Raw genomic sequence first — 12789 nt, 5'->3', positions numbered from 1 at the left:
CCAGTACCAGCGAAACAATACCTTATAGGCTGCCTCCAGCGTGGTCATATTAAATGAGCATTTAGCTATGAGTGACCAGGCCTTATTCCAGTCCTCCGGATCCACGGCCACTCCCAGGTCGCGCTCCCACTGAACGACATATGAAAGAGAAGTATGCGGCGAGCGTCTATTCAAAGCTGCATAAAGAAGGGAAGTAAGGCCTGGGGCGCCTGGCCGTTGTTGGCAAAGCTGTTCAAAGGCAGATTTCTGGTACGGGAAGACAGACGTGCCCCGCAATGAGATCAGCCAATGCCGCAATTGAAGGTAACGAAAAAACTCCGCCGGAGGGACATCCCGTGACTCCCGAAGAGAATTCCAGGTAGGGAAGGACCGAGAGGTCAAAAAGTGTCGTACCTGGGAAAAACCATTGGTCACCCACCAAGAAAACGCCCTTGGTTGATCTAAACCTGGTGGGAAGAGGGGGTTGTTAGTGATTGGGAGCAAAGGCAAAAAAGGTGACATTAGGCCACTGGAGTAACGTACCGAGTCCCACACTTGCAAGTCATGGAGCAAAATCGGACTCAGTGCCGTGGGACGCAGGGCAGAGGGAAGCCATAGAAGTGTTGATATCGCAATAGGGGCACAATTAGGTAGTTCCAGGAGGACCCAGAGAGGTATGTCTGAGGAAGCATGCAACATAGATAGCGGGGCGATCTGGCTCGCCTGATAATATTTAGTAACATTGGGAACCCCAAGGCCACCCTGAAGTCTATGGACAAAAAGCGTAGTTCTGGAAACTCTGGGGCGTTTATTGGCCCAGATAAAACGCATAATCTTTGCCTGAAGCAACCGAAGGAAATGAGGAGGAACCCGCACTGGGAGGGTGCGAAAATAGTATAGCAGTTTCGGCAAGATGGTCATTTTTACTGAATTAATCCGTCCAATCCATGACAGGTGTGGAAATTGCCAAGAATGCATAAGAGAGGACACAGAGCGAAGCAGTGGATAGTAGTTTGCAGCAAACAGTGAGTCATAGGTGGGGGTCAAGCGGATGCCTAGATATTCAAGAGAAGAAGAAGCCCATTTATAAGGGAAGTGGGACTGTAGGCGCAAAACCAAATCTGAGGCCAAAGTAATATTAAGCGCGACAGTCTTATCCAAATTAATACAGAGACCCGAAATCAAGGAGAAGCGCTCAAGAACCTGTTGCAAATTTGGAAGCGTCGTCAAGGGGTTAGTGAGAGTCAAGAGGGCATCGTCTGCAAAAAGGTTCAACTTGAACTCCTGTCCAGCGTATGGAACCCCCGAAATATTGCAATCAGTCCGGAGCGCCATTGCCAACGGCTCAAGCGCCAGGACAAAGAGTGCTGGGGACAGGGGGCATCCCTGTCTCGTACCTCGCCAAATAGGAAAAGAATCTGAGAAATACCCAGTGTATTTAACGGAAGCCAACGGGGAAGAATACAAGGCTTGAATCCAAGAAAGAATAGAATCCCCAAAACCCCAGCGAGACAGCACAAACCGCAGATAGTCCCAGGATAGAGAATCAAAGGCTTTATATATGTCTAAGGACAGTAGGAATCCCGGTATTTTCCATTGTTGTAGAAAATGTATAAGATGAACCACCTTACGAACATTATCACCCGCCTGTCTCCCAGGGATGAAACCCACTTGATCCCTGTGAATCAGGCTACGCAAATATTTATTGATACGACAGCTGAGAATCTTGCCTAATATCTTCAGGTCTTCATTAAGAAGAGAAATGGGCCGAAAGGCTTGCGGTTCCTGCACATCATCGGCTGTCTTAGGAATCATAGAGATATGAGCTCTAAGCGCGTCTGGAGAGGGCAAGGAGCCCTGTCGTAACTCATTAAAATAATCAGTCAAGAAGGGTGCTAACAGAGTTGCAAATTTCTTATAGTAGAGGCCGGAAAAGCCATCTGGACCTGGGGCCGCGGTGGACCGTAGATATTTAATAGCTTGTAGCACTTCCAGTACGGTAACACCGGCATTGAGGGCCTTCTGCGCTGCCTCAGATAGTCCAGGGAGTTGGAGGTCTTGAAAAAATGCCTCTGCCTGAGCCACAGGGAAGGGATTTGGTTTAGCATAAAGACGCGAGAGAAAGTCCGCAAAACGGGAGACAATCTGGGGATTAGAAGTACAGCCACCCACGGGAAGTCGCAATCGGATCGGTTTGTGGGGTTTCCCCACAGAATTGAGTTTCCTGGCCAGCATCGGACCAGGCTTATTCGCACAGGAATAAAATTTGTGTTTGGTCCAACGCAGGGCCCACTCCGCCTCTGAAGAGGCGAGTAGATCCAACTCTGCTGCCAGGGTGTCCCGGGCACGTTTACGGGCCATGGATGGGAATGACTTCCAACGAGCGTCCGCAGAGGCCAACAGAGAATGAAGCTCCAAAAGTCGGCGCTCCCGTTCCCGCTTCCGAACCGCCGCCAGCTGTATAACCTGACCCCGCACCGTGGCTTTATGCGCCTCCCACAGGGGAACTGCCGAAGAAACAGATCCCGAGTTTTCCGCAAAATATGTGCGTACAAAAGATTCTATTTGTTGGCAAGTGACCTGAGTGGTCAATAAGGAATCATTAATGCGCCAGTGAAAAGGGCGCCGCACCGACCCAGAAAGGGCCAGGAGGAGTACCAAGGGATCATGGTCCGACCAGGGCGAGGAGGGAATAGTTATCTGCCTGACCAAAGGAAGCTGCTGAACACGCATGAATATATGGTCAATTCTACAAAAACTGTCATGAGGGTTAGAGTAGAATGTAAAGTCGCGCTCAGTTGGGTGAAATTCTCTCCAAACGTCCGCCAGCCCCGCCGTCCTCAAGAGAGAGCGCATACGTTCCTCTAGCACTAAGTCGTGAGAAGGGGCCGTCCCCTGGGCATATCGCCTGTCCAATGTAGAATCCAAGGTAACATTAGAATCTCCCAGAAGAAAAAGAAGACCCTTGGAGTGTCGGGAGACAATGGTGCAAAGATGAGAAAAGAATTTATGTTGAAAGCGATTGGGTGCATAATATGAGACAAAGGTAACCTCCTGATCCCAGAGGGTGCCCTGCAGAAGTAAGTACCTACCCGTGGGGTCCGCTATATTCCGAGCACAGACAAAAGGAAGATTGCGCTTGAAAGCTATTAGTACACCCCGGCGTTTCTCAGGGGCCGCGGCAGTGTAAAAGGTGGGAAAGTGAGGCGAAAGATACCGCGGAGCAGAGGACTGGGAAAACCTGGTCTCCTGTAAATATACCACATCAATTTGTTGCAATTTGAGGTGATGAAAAACTTTAGCCCGCTTCTGAGGCGAATTGAAACCTTGAACGTTCTGTGAGTATACTTTCAGAAGGGGTGAGGCCATGGCGGTATCAGCACAGCACGCTCAGGAGAAAAAGCATAGGTTGGCCACCAGTTACCACTCCCAATAGCGCACGGACTATGGCATCCTGAAACCCTGCATGAGGAGAAAACAAAAAAAACAAAAAGGAAAAGAAAAGAAGGGAGAAAAAAAAGAAACAAGAAATATATATAACAGTACAAACATGTCACGTCAATGGTGACATGCATCCTCCTATACCTGAAGGATACCGGTTGGGGGTGGCTCTACCACCGGACACATGGCTGCAAATGAAAACAACAAAAACATAAGCCCCCAGGGGGGCAAAAAGGCAATTGACACAGTAGAACAGAACACTAAAGTAATAACTAAGAGCACTTCCGCATCAACCTCCCGTTAGAAAACCCAGCTACACTAGGGGCCAACCCCCTCCAGGAGGACGGCCACAGGCCACCGTAGAACCTCTACATCGCCCAGGTGGTCCCCCACCCACCTCCCAAAAAGGCCAACATTCGAGCAGGCCCACCAGGCCAACCTCCCACCAGAGTCCGAAGGAGCCATCACCCCATACCCAAACGGGAATCCGAACAACGGCACCCGGACCCGAGATAGGCCAGGACAGCGAAAAGTCATAATCCACGAGTCCAAAAGGAGACCCCCTCCTATTTAGTGGCGGAACCCAAGGGAGTAGGCTGGATCAGGCTTAGCCTGGAACTCTAACAACTGGAAGAGCCCTAGGGGCCAAACTCACAGTCCCACCAGGAGAGTCCAACGGTGAAACACAACGCGGGAAATCCGAGATGCATCTTCAGCCTGGAGAAGAGCAGGATGGACTTGATCGTTGAGGGGTCTGAGAGAGGGCCCTCTTTCTGTTGGATGACTGCTCCCAGAGGCGGCCTGGTGGAAGCGGCCTTGCTGGGGATCCAGTGGAGTGAGCCGGGCTCCGAGCAGCGATCCCCGGCGGAAGAAGGTGCAAAGATTCCAGGAGCGAATGGGCCTCCTCCGGTGTAACAACAGAATGACCGCGGCCCTGGTAGTTAAAGGTGAGGCGGAACGGAAAGCCCCAGGCGTATTTAATTCCGTGGTTCACCAGGGCCAAAGTGAAGGGCTTGAACTGACGTCGTTTCTGCAGAGTGGTCTGGGAGAGGTCCGCGAAGAGCTGGTAGCGATGTCCCTGGAATCTGAGATCTGGTTTGTTTCTGGCCGCCAAGAGAATGGTTTCCTTAGTGCGTTAGAAAGTGAACCTGATGATGATGTCCCTCGGTGGCCCATCCGGTCGTCTGGGGCCCAATGCACGATGAATGCGGTCAAATTCGAGCCGGTCGATGGGAATTGCAGGTGTCAGCTCCTGAAACAGAGCAGTAGCGGTGGAGGTGAGATCTGTGATCGTTTCAGGAATACCCCTTAACCGCAAATTGCCACGACGGGAACGGTTCTCGAAATCCTCAAGTCAGAGCAGCACACCCGCTAATTCTTTCTTGAGGTCACACAAATCCTGCTCATGACCCTCAATGACCGTGGCCGCCGCATCCATTTTATCCTCAAGATCATTCGTCCGATTGCCCAATTCTCGGATTTCACGTGAAAGTCGGTCAGCAAGCTTGGAGGTAGCGGAGGACAGTTCCGACTGTAGCATCCTCTTGAAACGGTGCAGAAGCTCAGCGTCTCTCAGACCTGGAGGAGAAGACCGCAGGGATGCCGCTGATGCCAGGTCATCTTAACCCCTGGGATCCAGCCCACCCGCGGGTAGGGGCAGTGGGGGACCCGAAATCAGGACCGGGGCTTCAACCGTGGTCTCCGGGGGAAGACTCGATCCCGCAGCCGGGGCTCTGGAACTCTCCGGCGGCAGGCCAAAAATCGAGGCCGTGGCTTCACCCGCGATCTCCGGCGGGTAGGCCGCAACTTTAAAAACGGTCTGCCGGGCGCTGGAAGCGCGGGAGGAGGCTGTTTTTTTCCCCATTGGGGCACCAGGGGACGAGGGGCCAGGAGAGGTTGGAGGAGAGGCGAGAAACCCCCCCCTGAGGGCTTAAAATCGGCCGATGTGCCGGTGGTCAAGCAGCCAAATTTAAATAGCAGCCATTCTTCAGGCTGCTCACGAGCGCCCCCCAGTATTTACCTGTTTTAAACTGCTTTTCAACATTTCTTATGTTGCTTCCTGGTTTCTGTCCTTGGCCAAAATGTTGTCATACATCCCAGGAGACCTCTTGGGACATTTTTTTTCCTTTCTTCTGGTGAAGGGGAAGAGGGATTTTCTCAGCTAAGCACATCCTTCTACCTGCATGCCTGAGTTAAGGACAGATGGATTCCAGGAAGTAAATGCTACATGAACCATCTGCCCTTACTCAATATGGCCACAGCTAGAAATGCTAGGGTGTGTTTTTCTCAACAAAATAAAGCATGGAGACATGGATGGATGGGGGATTACTTTGAATATTAGAAATAGCGAGACAGCATATAAAGTTCTCCTTCGTTGGTACTGGGTCCCGGCTCACATAGCACACGCGAACCCATCCTGTGATGATCAATGTTTTAGAGGCTGTGTCCTACGTGGGGATGAGATCCATATAGGGTGGACTTGCCCTCTTTGGTGGGCTTTTGGTCCCGGGTTTACAGCCTCCTTTCATGCGTTTCTCCATTGCCCTCTCCCTGTGCCATCTGCAGAAATTGGCCACTTACCTCTTCGTAGCGGCTAAACGTGCTATTGCTAAGGCCTGGAAGAAGCCCGCCGTTCAGATTGCAGAAGTGAGGAATATCATGACCACCCTCATGGTCCATGAGAAAATGTTGAGTGTACTGAATGATTCCCACTCTACATTTCTGAAAATATGGGATCCATGGTGGTCTTATACTTATCCAACTCTACCCGCATCTAGTCTGGGTACTTCTATTTATTAGGGGAGGCTCCTGCTCACAGGCCCTCTCTCTCAACCCTATCGTCCTTCACTTTCTTTCCTTCTGCAACTCCTTTTCTCTTCTCTATTTTTTCCTCCCTTTCTTCTTCACCCCCCCCCCCCAATTTCTTTTTTCTCTTTTTTAAAGCCCTCTACCATACTTTGTCGCTTTTAGCGTCTAAAGTTAGATGGTCATGCCCAATCTTTATGAGGAAACTATTTGTGAGGGACTAGTTTGTTTATATGTTTTGTTTATCTCTGTTTCCACTACGGTCCCCTACGAGGGACCATATTGTTCTGCTTGTACCTAGTTACATTTCTAAATAAAACATTATTGTACCAGAATATTAGAAATAGCATTTTTGGTTTGTGGTGCTCAGATACCTTTTCAGTTCTGCTTTAATGGAAAAAGTCAACAAAAATGAAAGTGATCCCTTCACTTTAATTCTTGAAAATTGATCAAAAGTGATCATATTGACAGTGAAAACAAAATGGCAATTTCTTGATTGAGCCAGAATTTTCCAACAATTTCATCAATTTCATCAAACAGTCAGATACTGTTTGTGTATTAGAAGGAGCATAGATGTAAGATGTGTTGAAATGGCCCCACTGTGAGTATCCATTCAGATTTAGGGGTGTCAGTTTATGTAAAGAGGACAGGAGTGCAGAGAAGATCAGCTCTTCTCATGCACATCACGTTTGTGCATCATGCAGATCTACCTTTAAGTGTTCTCCACCAGCAATGTGAGGTCCTTGCACCCACTCCCCCCCTCCCTTGTCGCTTTGTTGCTGCCGTCTCCCTCTTAGTCTTCTCTCCGGAGTCTTCGGTTGTCAGCCAATCTTCATTGGTTGGCCACTGATATTATAAGAGAGTAATAAGAGAAGTGTGGTGTATCATAAGGTGGTAATAGGAGAAGAGGTGGGGTTTCCTACTTTTATAGTAGAAGATGCTGGGTTTTATACTTTTATTGTTGGAGAAGAGATGGCTTATTATAAGGGAATGATAGGAGAAGAGCAGCGGTATCATAAGGTGGCAACAGGAGAGAAGACAGGGTATTGTGAGCTAGTAATAGAAGAGGATGCAGGATATTATAAGGCAGCAATAGAAGGAAGGTGGGATATTAGAAGCTGGTGTTAGGAGAGCAGGTGGGATATTGAATGGTGGTAATAGGAGAGTTGACAGAGGTGTCGGTATTCTAAGCTGGAAATAGGTGGAGTGTTGTAAGGCAGTTATAGAAGAAGATGTGGGGTATTATACAGCGTGAATAGAAGAGGAGGTGGTATTAGAATGTGGCAATAAGAAACAAGGCAGATATTGTGAGGTAGAAATAGGAGAGAAGGCAGGGTATTACACAGTGGTAATAGGAGATGGGGCATGTTATTAGAAGATAATAATAGGACAGGAGGCAGGATATTATAAGGCAGTAATAGAATAGGAGGTGGGGTAATAGAAGGTAGTAATAGGAGACGATGTAGGATATTGAAAGATGGTAGTGGGAGAAAAGTCAGGGTAGAAATGGAAAAGGTGTGTTGTAAGGTAATAATAGGAGAAGAGGTGGGGTATTATACAGTGGTAATAGGAAAGGAGGCAGGGTATTAATAGCTGGTAATGAGAGATAAAGCTGTGTTTTAGAAGATAGTAATAGATGATTTAGGTGGATATTATAAGGTGGTAATAGAAGAGGCGGAGTATTCTAAAGTGGTTAGGTTGTAATAGGAGAGAAGGTGGGAGGTTGTAATAGGAAAGAAGGTGGGGTGTTATAAGGTGGTTATAGGAGAGGAGGTGGGCTATTAGAAAGTAGTAACAGAAGAGGAGGTGGGGTATTAGAAGGTGGTAATAGGAGAGGAGGTGGGGTATTAGAAGGTGAAAATAGCAGAGGAGGTAGGCTATTAGTAGGTGGTAATAGGAGAGGAGGCGAGGTATTAGAAGATGGTAATAGGAGCGAAGGTGGGCTGATAGAAGGTATAGGAGAGGAGGTGGGCTGTTAGAAGGTAGTAACAGGAGAGGAGGTTGGGAATTAGAAGGTTGGAATAGAAGAGGAGGTGGGGTATTAGAAAGTGGTAATAGGAAAGGAGGTGGCCTATTAGTGGGTGGTAATAGGAGAGGAGGTGGGCTATTCGGTGATAATAGGAGAGGAGGTGGGGTGTTCGAAGGTGGTAATCAGAGAAGAGGTGGGCTATTAGGTGGTAATAGGAGAAGAGGTGGGATATTAGAATGTGGTAATAGGAGAGGATGTGGGCTGTTGGAAGTTGGTAATAGGAGAGTAGGTGGGCTACTAGTGGGAGGTAATTGGAGAGGAGGTGAGGTATTAGAAGGTGGTAATAGGAGAGGAGGTAGGCTATTAGGTGGTAATAGGAAAGGAGGTGGGGTATTAAAAAGTGGTAATAGGAGAGGAGGTGGGGTATTAAAAGGTGGTAATAGGAGAGGAGGTGGGGTATTAGAAGGTGGTAATAGGAAAGGAGGTGGGGTATTAAAAGGTGGTAATAGGAGAGGAGGTGGGGTATTAAAAGGTGGTAATAGGAGAGGAGGTGGGGTATTAGAAGGTGGTAATAGGAAAGGAGGTGGGTTATTAGTAGGTGGTAATAGGAGAGGAGGTGGGCTATTAGTGGGTGGTAATAGGAGAGAAGGTGGGGAATTAAAAGGTGGGGTATTAGAAGATGGTAATAGGAAAGGAGGTGGTTCTATTAGAAGATGGTAATAGAAGAGGAGGTGGGCTATTAGAAGGTAGTAACAAGAGAGGAGGTGAGGTATTAGAGGGTTGTAATAGAAGAGGAGGTTTGGGTATTAAAAGGTGTTAATAGGAGAGGAGGTGGGCTATTAGGTGGTAATAGGAGAGGAGGTGGGATATTAGAATGTGGTAATAGGAGAGGAGATGGGTTACTAGTGGGAGGTAATAGGAGAGGAGGTAAGGTATTAGAAGGTGGTAATAGGAGAGGAGGTGGGTTATTAGAAAATGGTAATAGGAGAGGAGGTTGGGTATTAGAAGGTGGTAATAGGAAAGGAGGTTGGGTATTAGAAGGTGGTAATAGGAGAGGAGGTTGGGTATTAGAAGGTGGTAATAGGAAAGGAGGTTGGGTATTAGAAGGTGGTAATAGGAAAGGAGGTTGGGTATTAGAACGTGGTAATAGGAGAGGAGGTTTGGGTATTAAAAGGTGGTAATAGGAGAGGAGGTGGGGTATTAAAAGGTGGTAATAGGAGAGGAGGCGAGGTATTAGAAGGTGGTAATAGGAGAGGAGGCGAGGTATTAGAAGGTGGTAATAGGAGAGGAGGCGAGGTTTTAGAAGGTGGTAATAGGAGAGGAGGTGGGGTATTAGAAGGTGATATTAGGAGAGGAGGTGGGGTATTAGAAGGTGGTAATAGGAGAGGAGGTGGGGTATTAGAAGGTGATATTAGGAGAGGAGGTGGGGTATTAGTCGGTGGTAATAGGAGAGGAGGTAGGGTATTAGTGGGTGGTAATAGGAAAGAAAGTGGAGTATTAGAAGGTGACAAAATTAAATGAGACAGGGTATAATAATGTAGTAGTAGATGAGGTGGGGCATTAGAAGGTAGTAAAGCGAGAGGTGTCCATACATTTTGCTGTTTGATACCCATATATTTTGTAAATGTCAGTAATGTATAGACTGAATAATTCAGTTTGTTACTTTTGCTCTCTCTGTTTAATTTACAGTTCGTACTCCGCCTCACCTATAGTAAGCCTCATATCGCCCAGATCACACACTGCATTACTCCATTGTTGCTGAGCTCCGCTGTTGTGTCTGTGAAAACGTTAATAGAAGCAGACAAGTATTTGATGCACTCGGCATTTATCTTTTCTTCCAGCTGTGATTACTTATTCATCAATTTATATCTCACGTGCTGCAGCCCCTGGCTGAGAATTAAGCAAATATATTACCCCGGAAAGGGCAGAAGCGGCCTGAGGCTCGGTGCCCTTTACCACCACAACTGACCCATTTATTAAACTCGCTGGAAACCTTTATTGATTTTCCTCGTATTTGTAGCTGACACAAGTCTATATATTACATGACCTTTCCATTCCATTTACTCTTCCCTTTACCGCCTTGTTGTACAGGAGAATTGAAAACATAAGATAGAGGGAGAGAGGGAGCGAGTGTGTTCCCGGGGCCATCATGGCCCTGTCCTCCGCATTCACTGATAACGTTCAGTTTATTTTACTAGATAATGAATGAAAATACAAACAGTCACAGCTCTGACAGTGTTTGAAGATAAGAAAATAATATATTACAAATATTTATGAGTAAAGTAATGTGTGTTTAGATACATAGGATATATGTTCGTGTATATACTGTATGTCAGCGACCAAACAGGGTTCCCTGTGTGTATCATTTTATTAATGTCGGAGGGTTCAGCTCTATACATTTTGCAAATGTGTTTGAAAACCACAATATCTATCTTTATTTTTCTATCCACAGTATCCTTCCTCTCTCTTCTCTTTTCTTTCTTAACTCTTTCCTTCTTTCTCTTTCGCTCGCTCGCTAGCTTTCTTTCTTGCTCTTTCTTTCTTTCTTGCTCTTTCTTTCTTGCTCTTTCTTTCTTTCGCTCGCTCGCTTTCTTTCGCTCGCTCGCTCGCTTTCTTTCTTTCGCTCTTTCTTTCTTTCTGTCTCTCGTTTCATCCATATAGTGACTTTTGTGTCTTCTAGGATGATCCTGAAGGAGAGTGGATTGTCTCGGTACCTGCACTCGGCAGTTGTCATCAGTGGCGCTATGTTGGTATTTGGTGGAAACACCCACAACGACACATCACTCAGTAATGGCGCTAAGTGCTTCTCTGCTGACTTCCTGGCTTACGACATTGGTGAGTCTGCATCTCAAATATAATTTTAACAATAAAGTATACTGTATGGATAGCCATAGCTTTTCTTTAGTTTTTTTTTTTTTTTTGCTGTTTTTGTCCCTGCTGGGGAGATTCACCTTCTCCACACTATTCATTATTGTAAATAGAAAAATGTCAAAGTGCAGTGCTGAATCAAAAACTATGCACTTGTGTAAATCTAAAAACTGATAGCACACCTAAAAATCTATAATATCAGACGATCCTATAATTATGTGCAAAGTGCCTTTAACCACTTGTCGCCAATTAACATATGGGTAGCTGCAGGCATCACCCCGATACCTTTTTTTAAAGCTGGCGTTCGTCTCTCTTGTGCAAGCAATTCAAATGGCTAACTATTGCTGATTGCTTGTACAAGCAGTGGGAGTGGGCTTTAAAAAAAATATATAATGTTTGGGGGTTCTAACTAATTTTCTAGCAAAAATTACTGATTGGTACATGTAAACAAAAAGTGCCAGAATTTGCCTCAAGTGGTTAAAATATAAATCAGCAAAACAATGTTCAACATGAATGTATATAAAATATATTCAAGAAATAATGTCCTTCAGTCCAAATAAAACCGATATACTAAATGTTCAAAACACCGTGTGAATCAATAGTGAAAGTTCCTAGGTGTAAAACTGTACTGCAGTATATCGGTCTTCTTTTCCACACACAAATCGAGTGCCACCACAGATTGTCCCCTTCACCTTGTGTAGGAGAAACGGCTCATGTCAAATTTAGAACTCCCAATGATAGGAGGTCCAAAAGTGCTTGACATATAAAAGGGTTAACAGTCTTCTGCAGCAGTATTCAGAAACCATAAGCCACCATGGCAGCAAAGGGTTGTCTTATCTCAGCCCCAGGATCCACATATACATGTAAGGAGGCAAAGACTGCAAACAATAGTACTCACTGTTGTAATGTTTAATATATCGCTGTTGTGCCATATATTACACTTGCTTAATAATAATAAAAACGGCAGCATCTAATTCAGCGACGGCACCCACAGAAATAAATGGTCAATGCAATATTCAGCCAGCCCTTAGTGTCGTATAAGCCATTAAACTTTGCAGAGATCACCAGGGAATCCTGCAGGACAGCGAGACAACAACGCCTTTACATGTTACGCCCATAAGGGCTTCTTCAGAAGGACCTTCATGGCTTAGCAGGGATCAGCTGAATTGCGGTCCATTTGTGGTCACTGCAGTTGAACAGAAGTCGATCAACCAATTGATTTCTGCTCAACCGCCCTGTTGGATAAAAGCCAAAAAGGCAATAGGCTGCAGTACTTTCTTGTGTATTGTGACAGTGTGGAAGTCTGCCTGTTGACAGAATACAAAAGTGCAGCTGGGAAGATTCCCCCATCCACTTGTGTGGATGGGGGAATCGAGTCAGTTTTTTTTTTTTTGTTCACTGCAGTGGTTGAATAAAAGCACTGACCCATGTATGTTCTTTATAGAAGAGGAAATACATTACTTGCCTCATGACTGGCTGAAAAACATCCAAATTTCAGAATTGTATAGTGAACATTTTTTAAATTTATTGTAAGGAGCGGTTCTGAGGCCAGTGAGGGAAACCTAGCTGGAGCTGGGCTTTAATGAACTCCAAGCAAACCACTGAATATACAAATGAGAGACCTGTACTGAAGCTGTTTTCCAGTTAAACAATTTGTATTTCCCTCCATCCAGTCCTATTATTTACACTGCCAGGCAGCACAAATAGATTGGTGCACTTCCAAACAT

At 46.1% G+C, this 12789-nt stretch overlaps 1 protein-coding gene across 2 annotated transcripts in view; it reads left to right on the top strand.

Moving 5' to 3' along the window:
• Nucleotides 1–12789, top strand: part of ATRNL1 (attractin like 1) — an 857293-nt gene that overhangs the window by 230141 nt on the left and 614363 nt on the right. For both annotated transcript variants that reach the window (XM_089653036.1, XM_089653035.1), the window contains exon 10: nucleotides 10875–11029. In XM_089653036.1, the coding sequence (XP_089509162.1) occupies nucleotides 10875–11029 (155 nt within the window). The remainder of the gene's footprint in view (nucleotides 1–10874; nucleotides 11030–12789) is intronic.

Source organism: Staurois parvus, unplaced genomic scaffold, assembly GCF_062004578.1.
Source record: "Staurois parvus isolate SC_StPar_1 unplaced genomic scaffold, SC_StPar_1.0 ptg000697l, whole genome shotgun sequence".
Classification (NCBI taxonomy): Eukaryota; Metazoa; Chordata; class Amphibia; order Anura; family Ranidae; genus Staurois; species Staurois parvus.
Note: the sequence above shows the minus strand (reverse complement) of the source record. Positions and strands in the feature narration are given on the sequence as shown.